The sequence below is a fragment of the Anser brachyrhynchus genome (assembly GCF_964034855.1).
Source record: "Anser brachyrhynchus genome assembly, chromosome: 14".
NCBI lineage: Eukaryota > Metazoa > Chordata > Aves > Anseriformes > Anatidae > Anser > Anser brachyrhynchus.
The window spans coordinates 13,753,013-13,775,691 of record NC_137709.1 but is presented as its reverse complement, the minus strand read 5'-3'; the positions used below and the strand labels follow the sequence as shown (position 1 = coordinate 13,775,691).

At 41.7% G+C, this 22,679-nt stretch overlaps 1 protein-coding gene across 4 annotated transcripts in view; it reads right to left on the bottom strand.

Annotated features, from left to right (window-relative positions):
• The window catches only part of FBXW11 (F-box and WD repeat domain containing 11), a 75,366-nt gene that overhangs the window by 5,759 nt on the left and 46,928 nt on the right, over positions 1–22,679 (bottom strand). For all 4 annotated transcript variants that reach the window (XM_080555870.1, XM_080555869.1, XM_080555871.1 and 1 more), the window contains 9 exons: positions 20,131–20,317; positions 19,512–19,602; positions 7,339–7,476; positions 6,578–6,696; positions 5,307–5,556; positions 4,020–4,138; positions 3,056–3,166; positions 1,995–2,073; positions 261–449 (listed from right to left, as the gene is read on the bottom strand). In XM_080555870.1, the coding sequence (XP_080411996.1) occupies positions 288–449; positions 1,995–2,073; positions 3,056–3,166; positions 4,020–4,138; positions 5,307–5,556; positions 6,578–6,696; positions 7,339–7,476; positions 19,512–19,602; positions 20,131–20,317 (1,256 nt within the window). In that variant the 3' untranslated portion in view covers positions 261–287. The remainder of the gene's footprint in view (positions 1–260; positions 450–1,994; positions 2,074–3,055; positions 3,167–4,019; positions 4,139–5,306; positions 5,557–6,577; positions 6,697–7,338; positions 7,477–19,511; positions 19,603–20,130; positions 20,318–22,679) is intronic.

The following is a 22,679-nucleotide window of genomic DNA, read 5'->3' as shown; positions in this document are numbered from 1 at the left end:
ATTGTGAATGCATAATAGCTTTCCATATTTTACCTTAAGTACACAGCTATAAACAGGAGAGATTATAGAAGGCATGGGGCTAAGATAACATGACAAGTTCTATAAGCTGAAGCAAGACCACAGACTAGATAACACAAGAAGTGGCACAAGGAGGTTTTATCTTCTTAAGGAAAACAACAGCTTGTTGTTTTGAGTAAGCCAACCTGCAGATGGAGTGATGATTTTATGAATGTGTTATATGTGAAAAGACAACGACTTACCTTCTGAGGGTAGTAAAGTGCAGACTGTTATCTGGAGATGTAAGTGTATGTTCTAGATGGAGAGCGAGTCTCATTCTGGGCACTGGGTGGCACATTTAAGAAATCCCAAATCAGAATTGTATCGTCATGGGAACTACTAATGATCTGAAATTCATCAAACTGGAGTCTAAAGACACGTCCTGAATGTTCCTGTGAGTAACATGAAATCAGTTAGCAGGCCAAGAAGAGGATAACATTTCATTACATTTGTACTCGCGCATGTACCTGGACACAGAATGGGGTATTAAAATTCTTGTGCACTGGTTAAGAAGCCCTAAAGTTATAATTGCACTTGAGTTTAAGAAAAGCAGATTTCATACTTAAGGTTTTTTTTCAGCAAAACAAACAGCTTTTGAATCAAATGCCTGTAAAAACCCTGCATCTCCCCTGGAGGGGCCAGCTGTAGGTGCTGAGGTTATTAAAGACAAAAGCAGCCTATCAATCAAGAAGCAGCAATTTACAAGGTTGGCTGGCACTGACACTCTACCAGGGCTCCTTCTCTTACATCAGATCTTGCATCCAACACTGCTGCTAACCCAATTTCTGTATAGCCCTAACACACCACATCACAGCTTCATCTAGGACACATCGCTGAAAGGATCATTATGGCTCACTTACTAGTAAAGACAGACTGTGTCCAAATGCTGCCGTATAAAAACGAGGTGTGGGAGTACATGCTCCATCAGCTCTTTCAAAGAACCTCAAAATGACACTAAGGCCCAGAAAAGGTTCCCCTCTTTGACCTGCTTATCTATTTTTAAATCAATTTAAAAGGATTACGTGACCTTCAGTAGAGAACTAAGCGGAGCTGTCAAATTCATCTCCAAACTATAATCTGAGCTGCAGTATACTCACTGAAGGGAAAGAACCAACTTTTTACTGAAAAACTAAATATACTGCATTCACAGGGAATACAAGAATAGTTAAATCTCATCTCCATGCAAAGACTACTGAAATGAAGAAAAATTAGAAGCATTTCTAGCAATGTAAGCTCTTCTGCAGGTGTTGGAAAGGCCAAGCACAAGCTAAATATGCCAGTCACCATCATATACAGACAATAACTTTGGGTCACTACTAGCTTGGACAAACGTCAAACTGACTCCTGAAGTAAAATTTCATGCACGTTTCAGTGAAAAGAACAATGAAGTCACTACCCCAATATCTATATTTAAGTCTATCATAAATCAAAACCTTTATTAAAAGGAAAAATACAGCTTAAGCAACAGCCTTAACTCTGGTAGTCCCCTGATGTGATTACAGTTCCTGTGGCAAGCCTTTCAACTCATCCCCCTTTCTCTTAACACATTTCTTCCTTCCAAACTGTTTGGGAAAGGCTCACAGAATTCCTCCCCCCACCAACTCCCTTAATAATGGGAAATTCAAAGCCAGCACTACAATGATATTAGGGAACCACACCAATAACTAGAATGATCTGACACACTGTCGGGATGATTTATTTTTGGAGTATTTGAGAAAGTAAAGCTAGAAAACCTTAGCTTTTTCATTTAAGCTTTGATCCAAGTAATTCAGAATATCGTGATATATACATTTTTCTCTATTCTTAGCATAAGACACAGACTAGGCTTTACAGAGAACATCCTGAATTTCTCACCTACCCCACTACAAGGGAATAAAACACCTCTCACTCTCAAATAAAAGATTTCAGATAACTCCAAATGAATTAATTTTACATACCACTAATGTACGCAAGCATAATGTACTTGCTGGGGCACGCGGGTCAAGAGCAGCTTGCAAGTCCCAAACTTTAATTTTGCTATAAAGTAAAATAAGAAGGTTATAATAGTGTTTTCAAGTATAAACAAACATAGAAGAAACATCTAAAAGCAATGGTGAGAACTCCAGATTTTCCCTTCAGCTAATTTATCAACATCAAGCAAAATGTTCTCATTTATGAAATACTACTGCTGAATCTCATAAAACACAAATAGGTTTGTATTTTTTAGCAGCAAATACAACAATGCCTTTGTAATGGACCAAGTGGGTTGTTTACACTAAAGACAAATGAACTATTTTTATATATACAAGCCATTTTGGAATTGCAGAACAGGTCAAAAGCCCACAGCACTACTGATCAATTGCAAAGATCCAACAGGAATTAGGCTGAAACTGCCAACCCCAGTGGCACAATAAACGCAAATAAAAGGCTAGAGACAGTCAGTTCAAAAATCGTTTTTAACAGCTGTACTGTTCACTTGAAGTACAAATAGGGCAGAGAAAGAACTGGAGAAATTGGACACGGATGTAAGTTGTCCTGAATCTAATCAGCAGTGAAAATACTTCTGCCTTGCAAGAAGTGCTCACGGTGGGGACTCCTACCTTCAACTTATCAGAAAGAGCAACTGAAGAGTTCTGAGAGCCCTACAAGGTATGTTTACTCTTTCAGTAAACATTTCGTCTTAAAATAAACTAACAGGAAAAAAAAAAAAAAAAAGAACGCCTAACTACTCTGAGCACATGGACCTGGCAAGGAGCAATTCCTGAGAGAAGAGACAAAAGAATGCACGCTTTTGTAGGCTGGTGGTCACTTCAGCCAAACAAAAGTTTATTTTCTGTGAAAAGTCAAACTTGAGTGATAAAATAATTTTGGTGTGCACTGAAGAGTGCCAGAAAAGCAGTTTTTCTACTTAAAACTGCAGCCTGCTGTGTTGAACCCTTATTCTGCACACAAGACCCAAAGGCTTTCAGAAGATGCTTTGTTAAGGCAAAACCTTTTGAAATTGCTTTCAAAAACATACCCATCATAGGCTCCACTAACAATTCTCTTGTTGTCGAACCTGATGCATCGAACCAGTTCTTCGTGGCCTTCTAATACTCTTAAACAGGCACCGCATTCAATGTCCCATAGCCTTAAAAGAACAGAAGAAAAAGTGAGTACTTCAGGTTCAGTATCACTCCTTAGGACTTACATGCAGCAATTTAAGCATGCTATCGAATGGTTTTCTGTGGAAAATATCACAGTTTGCTAAAAAAAAGGCCACTGGTAGAACTAGATGTCCCTTTCATGCAATTCAGAGAGAAATTTGTATTGCAGCTGCAGTATATCAAAATTAACTCATTCAGCTACTCATTCAAAATTACATGCAATTTATTTTTATATTGACATGGTTTAGTGGGTGATATTGGCAGGGGAGGGGACGACACGACAGTTGGACCAGATGATCTTGAAGGTCTTTTCCAACCTTAATGATTCTATGATTCTATTTAGGGACATTGTCTAGTGGGTGATACCAGTGGTAGGGGGACAGTCAGACCAGATGATCTTGGGGGTCTTCTCCAACCTTAATGGTTCTATTATTCTAAGTGTTGCATACTTGCTAAATTATTTTAGGAAATCATAATACACATTTTTCTATTCTGCATAAATCAGTGGTTACTAGAGGTTCCAAAAGTAACTAAGAGAACCAGTGACCAATATCTTGCTCATCTCTCCAATCAGGAAACAAGGTGATGAACTACAGGAATAGACAGTTTTGCTTACCTTTGTCTGAACCTCGCAGTCTCACTTTTTCATGAGGATGTGATATGTTTACTCTCTCACTAAATTAAATATCAGTTACACATCATCTGCTCTAATGGCCAGCCCTACCAAAGATGCTTTTGCATGGGTAGGGCAGCAGCAAAGGTGGTGGCGGTGAGGAATCCTGTTATCATGTACAAACATGCACTGTCACATACCAAGAGCAGCTCGTTGGCACCCACCTAATGGTATTGTCAGAAGATCCACTGACAACTAGTCGATCCCTGTACTGCAGGCATGCAATGCCACGCTTGTGCCCATTTAGAGTACGAACAAACTCACACGTACTTGTGCTCCAGACCTGTGAAACATGAGATAAGCATTCCTCTGAGAATTATGCTTAAAGAAAGGCTTTTTACTATTAACAGAAGCCACTACGAACTCAGAAGTTTGAGGCTGACTTTTGCTGGACAGCAGAATGAAAACTTGCTATGCAGTGTTAAAGGAAGACTGGCGCCACGGGGCCTAGCAATGACAAGAGCCAGCAGCACCGCTGTCCTACTGTACATCGAGTCAATGAGAAAGACTGGGGGGGTGTTAGGGGAAAGAGGGGGAGGGCGATAAGCAAAACATTCTGTAATGGTAGACACTGTTCCAACAATTTCAAAAACTTGATGACACTTGAATCACTTGGTAAGTTAGTAACCATTTCTACAAGTGGAAGTTACCCCATCCATACACAAAAATAACCCCTATTTTTTACCTAAGAAATTTCTAGCAATCTACTTCTAAGAGAAGACCAAAGCTGTAGCCTGTAAAAGTTTGGTGGCTTCTTCTTTAAGATTAAATTATTTGACCAACTTTGCCCATTTCTGGTGAAATGTAATTGAAGTTCTAATCTAAAGTATCCATGTAAATAAAGTGGCTCATTTTCCAACAGAGTGCAGCAGGATCTTTGGCAGATATTTGGGCATGAAACTGTCAAGAGCTTTTTGGCACAATCTAGGGTAGCTCTGGTTCTAGAGAGGGAATGGGGAAACGCCTTTATTATATTAATACACTTCGGGTAACACAAAACTTCTGGTATGTGAGAGTCTTCAAATACAGCACTTTAATTCTTCAAACATGGCAAAGTCTGGTTTAGCTGCTGGGAAGGTGTGGTGTGGAAAGGCAACTGCTGATAAATTTCACGTCTGGAACAGGACTGCCAATTGAAATAAAAAAATACTGTTTGGAAAAAGACACAAAATGTGCCACATTTAACAAACAAACCAATCTAAAGACTGGAGTTCAAACAGTGAGCAGGCTTTACTTTCTTGCAATTGTACAACAGAAGCCACAAAAATGTTACGAGCCTAGTTATGCGCATACAGACATTAGCAGCTAGTACAAGGAAGCAGCTAGCTGAATGGTAAAGAAAAAGGCACAGAACTTTATGAAAACCTCAGCTATTCAGGTTTAGATCGCAACACTCAAGCTTTTCTGGCTTGGTAGACATTCAGACCTAGATGAGAGCTCTGCCAACTTACTTTAATGGTCCTGTCACCTGACGCTGACACAATGTACTTGTCGTCAAAGTCTACCACATTAACAGCAGCACGATGGCCAACTAAGACACGGCGCAGTGTGATGTCAGTAGGCGATGCCATATCCCAGACAGCAATGGATCTGTCCTTCGAGCACGTCACCATTAAGCCATTACTGAACCTCAAATGAAGCACTGCTTCATTGTGATGAATCAGCGTGTTCAGAACTTCACCTGTATTTACATCCCAAACTCTGCAAAAGAAAAGAATTTTATCCCAAAATGAAGAAAGATGACTACATACAGCGTACAGTGCAAACACACACAGCTCTATTACCATCTCTAACATGGAGCTCCCTGGCTACTTAACTCCTCTTTGGGCTTCAAGAGGGCAGGAAGACAGGAACTGGGGAAGTATCTGAGTTCACTTCTTAGAATCACAAGCAATAATTAACAGCAGTGAGCAGTTAAGCTAGGAAAAGCCTAAGCTGGGACCACTGTTAAGAGGAAGGGCTGCGTAACAAGAAGCACAGCTGTACAACTCCTTCTAGGATGATTAGAACCTGTACTATGTGTAAATTGTTTAAACAAACCAGAACAAATACTACCCAATATGTTTTTTTTTCAGTTTTATGCCATTCATTCAGTTAGCACATACCAGTAGCAACTGGAAGGTAGCACCCTCCAGGGCTACCTACTAGCTTACATCAAGCAAAAATCACTACTAATTTTATGGTAACTGAAGGCTGCTATCATCAGTTCTTAAGCTGTATAGGTTGACACTGGTAACATTGATACAAGACACCACGAAAGAGACAATGCCCTTCCAACGAACTGTACCCAAGCATATGTGTATTGGACATCATCTGACCAGTGAATTCATTGCAAGAATTTAAAACCATCAAAATCACTGTCAGATGAGCACTCCATATACACCAAGTCTCCTTTCGTTAAGTCATAATTAAGCTATGTCAGGTGACATGAGAAACCCTAAAGGAGAAATCACCACATAGTTGGCCCATCAGCCATCCCACTTCACATTGTGCTTTGAGTCCTACAGGTCACATTCTTTCCAAATGCGTAACACTAAAAAACACGAGACGAATTTGGAAAAAAAGTGCTGAATGTGATGCTTTGCAACGTGCAAATAACTTATTTTGGGGATAATTGTATCACATTTATATTAGGGATTTTGACATTTGGAGATTATTTCAAGTGTTTCCAGTCCTGATACTCAATTTTTATTTTTTATTTTTGCAAAAACTTAACACTCACCTCACTGTAGAATCTGAAGATCCAGTTACAATGACTCTTTCATCATACTGCAGACAAAGAACTGAGCCAGTATGTCCTGTTAATACTTTCAAACATTCCAAGCTTGTTTTGTCCCAAATCTGTTAAAGATAAAAAGTATAAATGACTTATCAAGATCAAGAACATGGGTTCAGGAAACTTAAACACTGCTGCTGCAGAGAAGGGAGGAAGAAAACCAGAGAGTGCCTGTCCAAACAGAGGGTCTGTCCTGTCCTCCCTTTTAACTTGATGAAGCCTCTTTGACACAAGTTTTTGACAGAACAGTGAGATAAGCAACGATAATGAAAAGAGAAAAGCCAGTTTTGCAAAAGGAAATGCCATGGCATTCAGGCAATATTAGCATGAAAGCAGCCTATTTGCATGAAAGCTAAGTATTAGCAAGGAAGAAAGACACTGCTAAGGACAGTAAGTAGTACACTGCCTTCATTTGTGAACTCTGATTTCACAACCCGAACAAGCGTTTCTCTGCATGCGTTGACTCTGAACAAGCATTTCTTTGTAGCCAGCAGTATTGATTTCCTGGGTGGAAGTCTGCAAAGTTCCTAGAGCAAGACGCAGGTGAAGACTTTGCAGGGCTACAGAGTACATCCCATCTCATAAACCCTGCACAGATAAACACTGCCCCAAGAAGAGATGAGAGAAATCAAGGAAACGCCAACAACTGTCCCTCCAAAGCAGATTTACCCATCAATATCTACGGAAAAGACTGAAAAAGCGTTTACCTTAATGGAGTTATCTCGTAGGCCACTGATTATCTTTTCATCATCGTACTGTAAACAGTAGACACCTTTGCTATTTTCGGAGCGGCACTGAATCCTTTGCAAATTATGTCGCCCACATCGCCAGTTCGATTCTATAGTCTGACAAGAGGGGAGACAAGCAGGAGTTAGGCACAAGGCTGCGTGCTTGAGCACGATCACTCCAACAGATGCACAGCAATCCTTCCCACTGTTACGAAGTCCACCCTTAAATTTTAAGCCTAAAGACTTAAATGTTTCCTTCCCATAAAAATACACAAAACAATGAATTAGGACTTTATTTTCTCATGACAAGAGCTGCTTGGAATTCAGTTTCCCCCTGTATTTACACCACCATCTGACAGCAGCACCAAAGACCAAACTGGGAACTTATATGACACCATGCTCAGCATCACCTGAGTAACACAGAGCCCCACATGGACGTTGTCAGCAGAGTTCTTGGACCGTCCCGTCCCTTCCCCTACCCAGTCATTTCACCTGGTAGCTGTTTTTATGCATCCTAGGGATTTTGAGACACGAACACCCCCACTAAGCACCTTAAAGCCTGAAAAAAAAAATAAAACTAACGGGGACTATAAAAAGTAAACCATCCGAAGAATAACTAAAGTTTGTTTTCTTTAAATCCCCCCCAACTTAAAATCTAAGTGTAATTCTCAACATCTTCATTCTGAAATACATTTTTAAGGTAAGAGGCCTGACACCTTCAAAGGAGGCACACTATTTCATAGCAGAACCAGAATATTTCCATCTTTTCATCTGCTGTACTACTTGTGTGAAGACCAATGTTGGTTTCAAACAAATGTGGGATTTTAAGAAATATGGGATTTTGGTTAGAAAGTTTGAAACGAGCACTGTAAGAGAACCAATGCACAGAACTCTGGGACAACACCCGCAGTACCCAGCGCGGCTGGGATGCCTCCCACCTTCCAGTACAAGCACCAGAACACACCACAGATTTGATTGTTTCCCTGGTGCCACCCCAGTACTGCACAGAAACCTGGGGTGAAGCTGCTCATCTGTCAGTTTGTTTGGAAAATTTGTTTGGAAAAGCATGTTTACAGTCAGATCCTAACCATAAAAGCAATACCAGGCACCTCTGCTGTTCCATGCAGTTCTTTCTCTCCTCTCCAAGACTGGAAAACAACTGAAAAGATAATTAAAGGCAAAAGTACAGTGCAAGTGTGACCTCCCAGTTCTAGGAAAACATGCCTGTTTGAGGGGAAAACAGTCTATCACTGTTTTCCATGTGTTTGCTCCTTCAGTTATCTCCCTTTGTGCAACTTGGAGACAATTATACACAGTCATAATACAAACCTGATGTGCCAAGGGAATTTGTCTACATTATAAGAACTAAGAGGCTTCTGGAAGAGCACGCTGACAAGTTATTCATCCCTTCTCATTCTCTTCCAATTTGGTGGGGAAACTAATTAAGATAGAAAGTCATCTTTCCATTTGGGATCAGCTTTTACTGGCCAGCTGGTCGTCAGACTGAACTGGGCTTAAGCTCTTCAGATCTGGCACTGCACTGGCTCAGCCCCGGACTTCTGCTTTGAAGGCAGCAGACTGCTGGTTGTGCTGCTTGCTCGGCATGGGATGGAGGGTCCAAGGAGGAAGGCCTCTCAAGTTTTATCTGCAGATTTATCATCTGTGCTTGGAGGGCAGAGCTGCAGCTCATTAACTCCTTTGCTCTTACAGAGGTGACAAACTACACTTGGAAACAGCAGCGAATTTAAGACAGCAACAGTACGAACCAATATAATCCAAGACCTGAAGTGGGGTATTTAAAAATGCAATGCTAACACCGAAGACACTGGAAACAGAGCAACACAGATTCAAGTCAGCCAATTTAAATAGCTTCAGAAACCATATATGTTCCAACACTCAGTTCTGAGAAGTCGTCTAAGGGAGAGTTTCCCTAAAGCCCCATTCTTGGAAGGGCTGAAATTCGCACTTTTACATAACACGCGCTGGATTACCCTAGCTGCTGAGCGCCCAAACACCATTCGAGCGCCTTCACACCTCAGGTTCCTGTGACAGCGATTACCAATAGCTACAGAACACATTAAGAACACCACAAATCAGTATTTTTTTTTTATTTAACGGTTTTTTAAAGAGAACAGCAGTCAGTAGAAGTAAGCTGACCAAACATTTCAGGACACTAGCTGGCTTAGCTCTTAGAAGTGCACTATAGGAAGCTCCATAATCAGCTTACCATAAGAAAATGCTGGCTTCGAATAAAAGAAACTAAGGTATTATTTACATGTATGTGAAGGCACTGTAAAGCAGTAAGTCATACGCAGGTGCACATTTTAATTCTGCAAGTAGATGTCATTTCATTTAGACATTATATAGTGTGGCTACTGTGGGAAAATACTTGATGTTTTTTGAGAACTTGTAAAATCCCCTTACACTGCGTAAATTTTCAATATGCTGGGAAAGTAGCCACAATACACAGAGAATATACAGCGGCATTTAAATTGGCAATAGAGTGAAAACAGATGTGTACGTATAGAGAAATAACATTATTTTAGATGACTAAATACGGCTGAGTGGGTGGGCAACCTGGAGGACCCTCTAAAAAGGAACATGTTTAATACAATACTGGCAACCACATAAAAGCTTCTTGCTATAGGAAATTTCTGGTTGTTACTGAATAGCACAGTTAGTAAAAGTTTTCATCTGCAACCTCCTTCCAGGAGATATCTTAATACGCTCTGTACACAGCGAGTAGGTACGCGTGCGTGTACAAGGGAGAGGAAGAAAGCGCTGCTTTTATGGGCTGTTATAAGCAGCATGGAGTCAACGGTAAGAGAGGCAGTTCATTTGTGCGCTTCGGGTACCAAACCTAGCACTAATAGAAGCAATACTCACTGCTGCATTTTCTACAGATCCTCAAAGCCTCCAAGTTCACAGCCTCTAAACGTGGGTTTCCCAGCTAAAAGGAAGACGGGGCAGAGCACAGCCCCATAGCTCACAGGCACAGAAGAAAGCTGCTCTCACTTCGAACGCTCAGTGGAGTAGCCGACAGATGCTGTACGCCCACAACAAAACATGGACATACAAGGGATAAAGAACAAACGTGAAGCCAAAGCATCTGCCCCAGCAGGGGAGCCATTTGGCACCTGCAGAAATGGGTAACTGGATAAAAAAAGGCATTTAGAGAAAACCACACAGAGTAGCCCAAGATGCGGAGGTATCGCCAACTCCGGGCTACGCCAAGGTAAATTCACTGGTACAAGGACGCACAGTAAGAGAGATGCAATCCATCTGAACTAACACTTGGAATATTTTCTGTACTCTGGGTGTTAAGGATAATCTACTAAAAGCAGTTTTGTTTTGCTTTGTTTTTTCCATTTTACAGTGTACACTGTGTTCAGTTCCTTGTTTTTTTATCCTTGTGAATGGTACTGCAAAGTGGCCTCATCTTTATCCCAAAACACAAGGAGACTGTTCCCTCAGAATACACAGCTTTCAAGATACAAGGGACAGAAAAAGGAACCCACACGTTTGTACTATAAACAGAGATTCTCCTCAGACATGAGGCATTTACAAGTGCAGTTAGTCCCAAACTCTTGTTCTTCACAGCATTTAAGAGATGATCTCGCGTCACCAGGGTGAAGAGGACTTACTATTTCATTCGTTATGATGTTAAGAGGGCTTGACAGGCAAAGATGAAAGGAAGGATTGGCCGTGGCACCAGGCTCCTTGAATCTTCGAGGTGTTTCCCCTTCTGGATCCTCTGAAGATGCTACAACCATTAGGAAAGAAAAAGCACGAGGCTTCTGAAGAAGAGTACTGATTCCCCAAGCTCCCAGTGAGAATCTAGACTTCACTGTTGGGTTTCCAAGCTGCTGTTAGACAGTGAAGGCCAAAGAACTTCTCTGTCTCTGTAACAGCCATAAGAAGAGGAGCTACGTGATGCAGACTCCCAAGAAGGCTTAAGCTGGTCTTCCAGAGCAACGTTCAGGGCGGTAGCTGTCCTGTCCTTACCACAACAGCCTACGCACACGGTTTCTGACACAGCGGGATGACTGCCTCACAGTAACAGATGACAAAGCGTGCCAACAGCAAAGCCTCCTTCCACAACAGTTCGCGGAGGGATAACAACCCTGCAAGTAAAGACCATCACCATCTTCCTCGTAAGTGTAATCGCTTCCAAAAACCCCTGGTAAGGAGCGAAGCGCCCGTGGTGGGCACAGAGCTGCAGAGACAGCTAAAAAAAACTCAAGCAACCCAGGAGCTGGATCAGCACCAGGGAGGGTACCGCACACGGGCACCAATGACATCCCCCTGCCAAAGCAACACGGCAGCCAAAGTGCTCGCCCTGTACCCAACATCCCCTTCACAAAGCACCTCCTGAGAGCTGCCGCAGAACCGACGCGATGAACAAGATGATGCGGTCAGAGAGCTCCATGGAGCTGGCAAATCAGCAGAGGAGCTGACGAGTCTGGCTGCAGGCACGGCATAGTTAATTACACACACACGAAGACATCGATGTCCACTGTCACCTGAGCCAGTAAACCTTTCTTTGGAAGCAAGCAGCATAAAACATATGTACTAACATCTCGAACATGAACTGGCACGGCTGTTAGAAGAGACGAGACCAAGAGCTGCAAACCCTTCCCTACTGCACCCTGTGACTTACTGTCCTACTTTACCATTATGTTTATTGTTTCCCTATTCATTCTCTTACCCTTTTCAATAAGAAAGCTGAAATAACATGATTCACGATACACTATGGGACTCAGAAGAACAGCACCAGAAGTGACTAATTTGCATTTTATTCTCATAATGCTTTGAGATGTCGAAGGCAGCAGCCATAAAACTGGGAGCGGCACGACACTCGGTCACTCCTATGAGAACCGTTTAGTGCCTAAGTAGAAAATTTATATACTACTGATGCTGAAAATTCAGACACTACTGCTCACTCAAAGAATTTCCTCTATGACCAACAACTCTTCATATTTTAGAGATTATCCCCAACCAAAGCTAAATGTAAGTCTAAAAGAATGCAGAGAATTACATGGAAGAAACTGTTGCCGTGCTACATGGGAAGATGCAATGAACAGTGACAGAGTAAACAAAAGCAAGAAAGCAAACCTAAACAAAGATTCCTTAAGAAACAATGGTAGCCAGGTTTGGGTATTTACCTGAAAAGCCAAGAACAAGCCCTCTCCGTGAAGAATCACAGAAGCAAGACTAACGATTCGAGAAGCAGGGCTTGATTCTATCTCCATTAACACATACCGTACTCAAGTATTTGTATTATTGGAAATTAAAGTTCAGGGTACATGTGTTTAGTACAAGCAAAACCCATTTTCACAAAAAAGAAAAAGAAAAAGGAAAAGCTTCCAGTAACTGAAAAGTGGGTTTCTGACTTGATTTATAGAAGTCACAGGATACTCAGGCTATATTGTTACACTGCGAAGAACAGCCTGAAATTAAAGCAAGGCCAAAAAGCTAGGAGTGTACTACTGAGAGCCAGTCCAAGTCCAATATTACACAGGCTTTCAAATCAGTTTGGGGTAAAACATCACTTTTAGTATGAACTCCAAGACCAGAAGAAGAGCCATAAACAGTGCCGTCCAAAAATCTAAATAACTCTAGAGAAAAAAGGAATGGGAAGCTTTTCCTAGCAAGTCTTACAATTAAAGCATGATTTTTTGGCAGAATTAAAGATCCAAAAATTAAGTTCCCATCGTTTACAGCTGCTCAGATAAGATCCAAATGGGAACAATACAAACTGATGAAGTGCTGCCTCTCTCTGTGTGCGACTGATCCAATGTGTATAAAGCTGCCTGTAGGTCCAGCAAGTAAAACTACTCCTGAGTCCACTGCAGCTTTGCAGAACCCTTTTTAAAGCCCCATTCAAAAAAGAACAGATGAAATTTATGATCCTGAATGAGATAAATCTGAACAGTGGAATATGCTCATTTCTTACAGAGGAAGACTTGCAGAAACTGCAGTAAAGGCCACTCACGCAGAAGGGCCGTAGGAAATCACCCCGGGAAAAAGCTGACAGCATAATACGGACCGTTTCATCAGGCATATAGAAAAGACAGTGTGCTCTGAGTGGCAAAATGGTGCTACACACCAGACAGCTTAGATAGATCAGGTGGAAAAAAAAAAAGGCAGACAAACTGAAGTTTCAGGCCTAAAGAACAGTTTAGCACTGGGACTGTCTTAATGCCCAGGATGGCACCAGCGACTGATTTGCTGGGAGCGGCAGGAGGGGCTGCAGAGGCAGGGAACAAGAGGCTGAATGACATGCAGTTGTGTCCCGTCCCAGCACTCTGCCCCATGCACCCATTACCGGAGGCTGTCACGAGATGGGATGCAGTGTGAGAGCACCTCTGATCTGATCAGTACAGATGTTTTGTTCCCCAGGGAGGGAATAAACACCCAAACCTTCTCAACTCCTGTTGGGTAGGACCTGTAAGAGGACGCAGATGACCAAAGCAGTTGCTCTCTCCTGAACAGACTGTCTTCTCTATCAAGCACCTCCACAAATACAGCCGCAAAGCACGAAATCCCAAAAGAGATCCCCCAAAGGAGATCTAGGGGCAACATCTGATGAAGAAAACCCTTTTCATCTTGCAGTTGCAAGTAGCCATGACCAAGGTAAGACCCATGGATGGCTCTTGCTGGTTTCCTCTCAAACAATCCCCATTTCTGCCCGACTTTCATCAACAGGCTGCAGCACACGTAAGAGGCACAGTACAATTCCAGGCTCATAGGCTACAGAGGGAACATGGAAGTTCACTAACTATAAATGGACTCCTGCTTACACCCAAGTGAGAGGAAAAGTTCTGCTGCAACCACACCACAAATCCCTTCCAGACCTAGAGAGGAAGTCTTACAAAGCACAAGCCAACATCGGTGAGAACAGAGCTCCTCTGAAGTACCCCAATGACACGTCTGCCATCTACACACCTGACAAGAGACCAGTGCTGACAAAAACCAGAATTATTGCACCTTTTAGTTTCCATTTGAGACAATAACTTTATGCACAATACTGTAAAAATAGAGTTGTATTTAAACAGGTACTTATCGGCCCCTACCAGAGCACGGGGGCACGTGAAGTACCCAAACAGGAACGATAAATCGCTCTTTCAAGTCTTCAGAAGAAAACCAGCAGCCTTGGCTGCCTTGTGAAAAAGTAGGTGTGACGTGGGCAGAGGGAATAAAGAAAGCCCAGCCAAGGATCTGTCCCATGCTACAGAGACCTGAAAGCAGTTTTCTGCCCCTTTCAGAAGGGGGAGCCCAAATCTGCGCCATGCACCATGAGAACTTCAGTTCTGCTGCTTGAACGCCTCATCTCGTTGGCCAGGTTCATTTTTAAAACTTCCAAAGTCATTTCTTAAGACTTTGGAAGTAGCTGTGGAGCAGACTTCAAGGGCTGGCTGAAAAACGTCTAGGTGTATATTGCTGACCAGATTCTCCCCACACACTCATGTAAGATTTCTCCAGCACCGTAATTAGAACAATACTTAACAAGCCTATTTCCTCAGGAATACACCGGAGCACTGACTATCGGAGACCTCCCAGCGTTAGCAGAGACTCGAGGTGACAGCTTCGTTCCCTTTCCAATTTTTCCCCAAGATTTTAAAATTTCAGTTCTAGTTCTCAAATCTCAACTTTCTCAAAGTTCAGAAGAACACATGCTGTTTATTTCACTGCCTGAAACCAAGCTTCCCTTAAGTCTTCAGCAAAATCCCATTTTAACCTGCTCTGCATTAGGTGGACCTAAGCCCCCATGGAAGCAAGGCGAGGCACTTGCCATGCGCTTGAAGATAAGGGCAACATTGAAATAGTCTTCTCAACTCATCACAAGAAATAGATACTTGTGCTCATTCTGCAGGGAAAACCGAGTAGTTGGCCATACTTCACAAATAATATGGAAAAAATCCAGGGACTTGGGGTTCTGGAAGCAGCATTATTGAGCTTCCCATGCTGGCACGCTGCCGATTAACACAATCCACTTAAAGCTGCTGACCTTCGCCGCCGCGCTTCGGGACTGCACCCAGCCGCAGGACACCCCACAGCAAAAAATTCTCTCTATAAACAAGTCTTGCAAACAGATTTTTTTTTTTTTTTATAAGCCCCAAATCAGGCTTTCCATTAAGAAAAAAAAAAGACTCCTAAAAGAGGTTGGCAATTCAACATCTAACTTGGAGACATTTAAAATTACTGGACCACCTCTCATGAAATGAAACCTAATTAAATATTTGGCTTCGCAGTGGAGGTGGAGAGTAGCTACTTCTTTCCAAGAATTCGTTTTCAGATCTCTAAATGTCCTCTTATTTTCAAATCCAATGATTTCAGAAGTGACATTATGTTCCTAAATGCGCTTGGCACAAAATAAACAGATACTGGCACCAACAAACGTTCAGAGAGGCTAGGGAACCTCCCTGTGCCGAATCAGAGCCTGGGCTACCTTGCAGTTAACGCCACTTTGTGGTTGCATGGACTTTTGACCCAAAACACAAAAGGGTTGATCTTTGTCCTCCACGGGACAAATCCTCAATGACAAGATTTTCAGTTATATCAAATAGACTTTACTGTATTGAGAAAACAAAAAGAAAATCAACTCCTTCAGATACAAGATAAGTTTCTTATAGAAACACTAATATAATCATATAAAATGCTAATATGGTAGCCTTGGTAGGGGAACAGAGTGTCTGCATCTTTGGCTCATCACTAGCTCCCTAAACTCTGACCCTCGGACAGAAACAGGAAGATCCTATTCCAGATCCAGGCAAATATTTGAAGAAAAAACATTTTGCTATTCAGAGATAGAAAACTCTTCATCACTGCTAAGATGGAAGTTTTATTTAAGAGCTTCTGCACATTGCTTTGAAAGATGAAGGAATGGGGAAAGGGATGAAACTGAGGGAAACTATAATTTCAGGCTTAAAAAAAGCAGAGGAAAAGTTAGGAAGTGCTCCAAATCCTACAGTTAAGTTTTGTTGCTATTGTTACCCACCATCTACTTTTTTAAACAATGTTAAAAGCTTCTTTTGACAGTCCTTTAGGGAAGCAATTTGTGAAAAGTGCTTTAAAGGGTGATTTATAAGAAAAATTCTAATATTCTTTTGGAAGCAGATGAATTATTGGACCCTTGGCTATTAGCAAAAACACCAACCCCACTCCAGGTTGGAAACCTGCATAACAGCAGTATTTCACAAAGCCTGAAAGAAGCATTTAAGCAGGGAAACTTTGACATGGCACAACACCCTCGTCCTTCTGCCTTCCCCCTCCAGCTGAACCATTTTGAAGAACCAGGAGTGGGAAATATGCTGCCTGCATAAACTGAGCAGTGATGATTCTGGAAGAAGCCATTGGTTTTCAAGGAGAGGCTTCACCCCTCTACAAGACCGGACAAAGATGCATTTGTTTCAGAGGCAAGAGCCCACAGCTGACAGCTCTTGGCTCCTTTCAGCCTCACTTTTCTACAAAAGTATCCACGGGTCACCTACAGCCTTGAGGTTAGTTTCCAAAGCCTGAAATTCTACCCAAAATGACTGGCAACCAGCAAAGACCAAAGGTTGTTCTTGGATTTACAGGCACAAGCACGGGATGGGAGGTTCAGAACTACAGGAAGTTTCCCTCGAACAGCTCTCATTTTGCTTCTCCCTACTTGCCTCGCTCTGAGCTGGAGATGCAAGAGTTTCCCATGTGTCCCGCTGACCCTTAAACACGTTATGGGTAAAAGCATTAGCTAGAACCTGCAGAAACCATTTGGAAAGCAGCTGGATGGGACGGTGGCTTGGAATGGGCACAAATGATGGCAGGAGCCTGGAGTTTACTCTTCACACACCGCAGAAGGGACAGCTTTTCCCACGCTCATTACTCACGTTTCTATTTTTAAGTTCTAGTGGCTTGCCATCTTTTGCGTACACCACGCTACAGTCCCAACTCCCTTTCAAAGCCTGACATGAGATAACCCCTTACTCAGCATGTTCTACGTTTGTCGCATCGTCCACGTGAGCATTATATAATGGAAGATAAAAATGTAGGAGTTGAAACTCAAAGCTAGGGTTCAGAAGAGCATTGTTAAGTTTGCGTTTTCTGCCTGTTTTGAATACATGAACACTCTTCAGGCAGTGCAGTGAAAAGTTCTCTTAATTTGAGGGTCTATTTTAACAAAATTCATTTTTTTTCAAGAAACATGTTCACTAGTACAATAGATTTTTAGTGGTATACCCTTTCTCCACTCCCAGATTTTGACATATTTTACTTTTAATATCAGTACTAGTAATAGCAATGAGTGAAGCATGAGGATTCGTGTGGTTTTTTTCTCCCTTAATTATTTCTTACTAGCAAGAACCGTCCATTTCATGAGTATCGTTTCTGTACACCTTATGTGGGTCTGCAGCAACTAAAGAATCAAAGTATTAAAAAGAAGACTGTGAAGTTCAAAGGTCACGAGTCCTCATAACATAACATCTCTAAGGAACACTCCATCTCTAATAACAGGAAGATTTCCTATACATATGTTCCACTTATATCTAAACAAATGAGTTTCAGAACAATAATTTTAAAAATCTGGGATAGAGTAATGTTGAACTCCTTCAGTGATTTATATTATCTCAAAGCTCATCTTTTCACGCTGTGTTTCTTTACCAAACAATGCCAAAATTTTGCAGAAAACAAGAGAATACCATGTTAAGAGTTACCCTTCATCCCATGGTCTTATCATCATCACAATATAACTGTCATTCCTTATACAAAAATGACATCTCCCCTCAAATAATAAAATGTGTATCGTTCAGCTTGCAAGCAAATGTCAAGTTTGGTCTTACTATGCCAAAGTTACTTAATACTTAAATACTTCTGTATCACTAGATGTTTATAAGTTGTGTAGCAATATTCAAAAATTGGATTATATTTTGCAGCAGCTACACGTTACAGATAGGTCAAGAATAATTTTGCTTTTGAGTCCCAAGCAACACAAATTCACATTTGCCATAGCAGAAGCATGGAATTGCTCAGGTTGGAAGGGGCCTTAAATATCACACGGTTCCAACCCCCCAACATGGGCAGGGATGCCACCCCCTAGATCAGGTTGCCCACAGCCTCATCCAACCTGGCCTTGAACACCTCCAGGGATGGGGCATCCATCTTTGGGCAGCCTGTGCCAGAGCCTCACTGCCCTCTGAGTGAGAAATTTCCTCCTAATGTCTCCTCTAAATCTCCCCTCTGAATTTAAAACTGTTTCCCCTTGTCCTGTCATGAGCAAAAAGTTGCTCCCCAAAAGCAGAATGATTCCATTAGTTCACATCTGCCTTAAACATCAAAACACGTGTTTCCCCACTAATGAATTTCAGATCAAAATTTTGTGTCTGTCACATGGTTGAAATAAACACATTATAGTCTGTGGTATAACCTAAGAGTTCTGCGGTGGGTACACAGCAACCTGAGCAAGACTTCAATTTTCTGCTGGTAGGCAGAATACCAAGATGATCCTGATCTATCAGGAAGTTTTAGAAGAGCGAGCCCAACTTTGTTATCCTTCAGTGAGATAAACAACTTTTTTTTTTTTTAATCAAAAGATTAGTCATTTCTACAATCTCCCTACCACTGATACCCCTACTGAGTTTATTATTGTAGGGCTCATTTTTCTCATCAAATCACTAGAGCCAGGAAAAAAGACTCCCATAAACTGCAGAAAAATGTATTTGTCTCAGTGACAGCTTTAGAAATAACAAGTTACTAGACTTGCTACGCTCCAGCTACACTTTAAATAACTGGTGTTTACAGTGTTAATAGTGATCACTTCTTGAGAACAACCAATATATTAAAACATTCCGAAATATATGGAATTGTCTTGGAGTAGTAAGTTTCCTAAAACTGCCATTTTACTAAAATCCACAGCCCGAAAGGAATTCCGAACTATTTAGATCCCAAAAGGCCAGTGTTAACACTGAAAGCTTTGAAGTGACATATTAATGTCTGTACTGCAGTAATGAGATGATGAGGGAATTTTTCACGTTTTCTGAAGAGCCAGAGCTCACACAGTGGTAGCGATACAAATGCACATGATTTGCTTCATTGCTCTAACATGCAACATCTTTGAGACGTTAACTGTATGGAACATTACTTCTACTGCAGATATTACGTATCAGAAAACATACCTCTATATCCTGTATTATCTTTGGGTATAAGGACCTGTAAAATGAATTTGGGGGGCCATCTGTTGGTCTGTTTTTAAACAGGTACTGATCCCTAGAAAGAACCAGAAACATTTTTCAATTTACCACAAAGAAGCCAAACTGTAAAGGAATTTAAAATCTGCACGTAACAAAAACTTATGACACATTCTCACAGAATATTTGTAATAATTTTTAGTATTGAAATTACAGCCCCTGTGACTTTACAATTTGACAGCTGTATGTGAAAAGAAACAGGTGTTTTCCTTAGGGTTTCCTGAATTAGGGTTCTCTGCTTTGTAAGGCTTTTAAGCCAGTAGGGTGTCCTCCTCTTGCATAGCTCCTTACTCCATGCCTTGCATTTTCTTAGGCACACCACTAGAGAGCACAGAAAAACAGGTTTCTAAAGCAAAACACCTCATATCTTCAGAAACTTGTAAAGGATAAGGACTGCATATAAACTTGTAAACTAACTTGTAAAGGATAAGGACTGCAGAGATACTCAATTACTGTAAACGTACTTTTTGGCGGAGCTCATGATTAGGTAAATTCGTCAAGGAGAACACTGTAAAAAAGTGAATTCAGTTATTGTCCAGGTACTTACCAACCCCTTCTTTCTGACAGTCCCTTCCATAGCGGATCTGTGCGTACCATTCTTTCAATCAATTTTTTCCATAGCATTCCCTCAGAGATGACTCTCTGCCATTCCTTACATACCAGCTCTGCTGCACAGAGTGATCTGGCATCAAGATAGGAAAGGATGTTTTCTGCTATGTGATCTAAGCCTTGCTCTACAAAGAAATAAAGGCAATCAAAACGTCAATCACTTCACAGTAAACTACTAAACAAGTTTTGCAGTACATTCAGAGAAAGCTAACACAGCTTTATTTCAGGCACTGGAGCAACACGGTTATTAAATTACCATACACAGAAGCACCAGGTATGAATCAATCCCAACAGGTACACCAAAATATCCAGCTCTTTAGTCCTTTCCTGGTACAGTCTGCTTACTGGATTGGTCCCATCTTCACTGAACAAGAACGAGCACAAACCAACGTTCAGCATAGCACAGCAGCAGCAGGCATTAGGCTGCCTTGAGCACAGAATCCTGGTTGTTTTGAGCATGTGATGTGTTGGGCTTCCTGGTCCAAGCGGCAGATATTCCTCAAGATCCTTTAACTCTGTACTACTGCTACATGGTAAACTGTTGATTCTTTTTCTGCTCCCTTACACGTAACACTAGATAATTCGGCTCAGCAGAAGATGGGAAGCTACAGGAGCAAATGCGGACATCTCCAGGAGAAGCGTTAGCAGACTCTGAAAAAAAGACGTTTTCTTGCACTTTTAAATACAACAGGGTCCTTATGTTTGAACTCTTTCTATAATCTACACGTGACAAGTGCACTCCTCAATTTTGTTCAGACCTTGGGTATGCCGCAGACACCATGCCCTGTACCCTGGTTACGGAGAAGTCAATGACAATGAATTAGACAGTAATTCGTTAACTGTAAATGGTTATACTGATTCTTGGCTTACTGCCACTGGACTCCATGCTTAGAGAAATTTATTACTGAACAACTTACACCATTAGCTGGCTGACACTTCTCTACAGCTAGGGAAAAATCCAAGAAGGATAATTGTTTGTGAAACAACTTGGAGTAAGTCACACGGTAACATTCAACGCAACATTTATTTTTCGTCCAGTCAATGTGATTGCTTCCAGTATAAGAATCCACTAAGAAACCTCAGGATCATCACCAGGAGTCAAGGAACTCTGAAATAATGACAGGTGATGGCTCCGCTTCTGTATAGTCCAAAATAAACTCAGCGTACCTTCAAAGATTTCCAGTGTGTATGAAATAGCCATACAGGCAGATATTATCTTAACTTTAAATCTTCACCTGCTGCTCTCCCAGCCTCGGGGCACAACACCTTCTTGGGCAAAGGAGCGAGGTACAAGCTTGCTTGCTTCAGATTTCACCATGCAGGCTTCACTGGGTCAAAGAATGAGTTCGGCCACGTGCACAACTGAACTCCTAACTGAAACACGGCCGCTCCAATGCGCGCCCTCTGGCCATACGTAGGTGGCACAGAAACACCACCTACCTGCGGGTTTCTCACACCCTAATTGCACAGGCAGCATAATGCAGGGACGTTGGTCAGGTAGCGATAGTTGCACCAGCAAGCTGGGCCAACACTGGCATGAAAGCTGAAGATCCCAACTACCAGAAGCAGCTTCTTAACCCCAAGGACCCTTTTATACCATGGTAGGGATAGACTGACATACAAAATGTGCTCTGCTCCCCGGTAGTAGTACAGCTACACCAGAACTGGGCTCCTGCCCATCCATCCAGGTCCACGTAAGGCAACAGGCTGAAGTGTACCATTTCATAAATGTTACCTGGTACTTGCTAAAAAGCTGTAGGGACTTAAGCTGAAGCTGGTGGAAGGAAAAAGCACCTCAATAAAGACGATGAATCCATACGCTGCCACCTCAGATCTGTCAAGGCCCAGAACGAGTGGAACGCTGCATGCAGCTGCTTGTCGTCTTTGCTAGACCCTACCCAACCCATTGAGTGTGTTAGACTTAAAAAATCTAATTGTAGTTGAATAAAACACATACATAGAAATCACTTACATAAAGTATTCGCACCAATTATAAACTAGCAAACTTTTCTTGTCCATATCCCAGCTATGGTGTCACTGGCCCACAGGAAACCACCAGCAGGTCTGCAACATTGCCCAGAAACCTGCAGTTTTGCTTTCCACAGAACTCTCATCAGAAATCTATGAGAATAACTTCATTTTCACAAACAACTTATGCCAGTTGCCCAACCTTAAAAAAAAAAAAAAAAAGGTATTTGAAGCAGGAGATGACCTTTTTAATTTTCCACTCTACCTCACAATGCCCTACTTTAGGCTTCAAATACTCATAAAAAAAAAAACAAAGAAACTACTGTTAACTTTTGTAAAGAATTAACAAAGCCTGTTCATACAGTCCTCCACTACTCCGCATGTAAGCACAGCCTTTGTAAACCTGAGCAGCAACAGAAAGAGACCAGCACATGTGGCTTTAGAGCGCTTGGGCGGTTCTTCTAGATAACTCAGCTCCAAAAAGGCTTTAAGAATGACATAGGCTCCTACAAAGTAAAC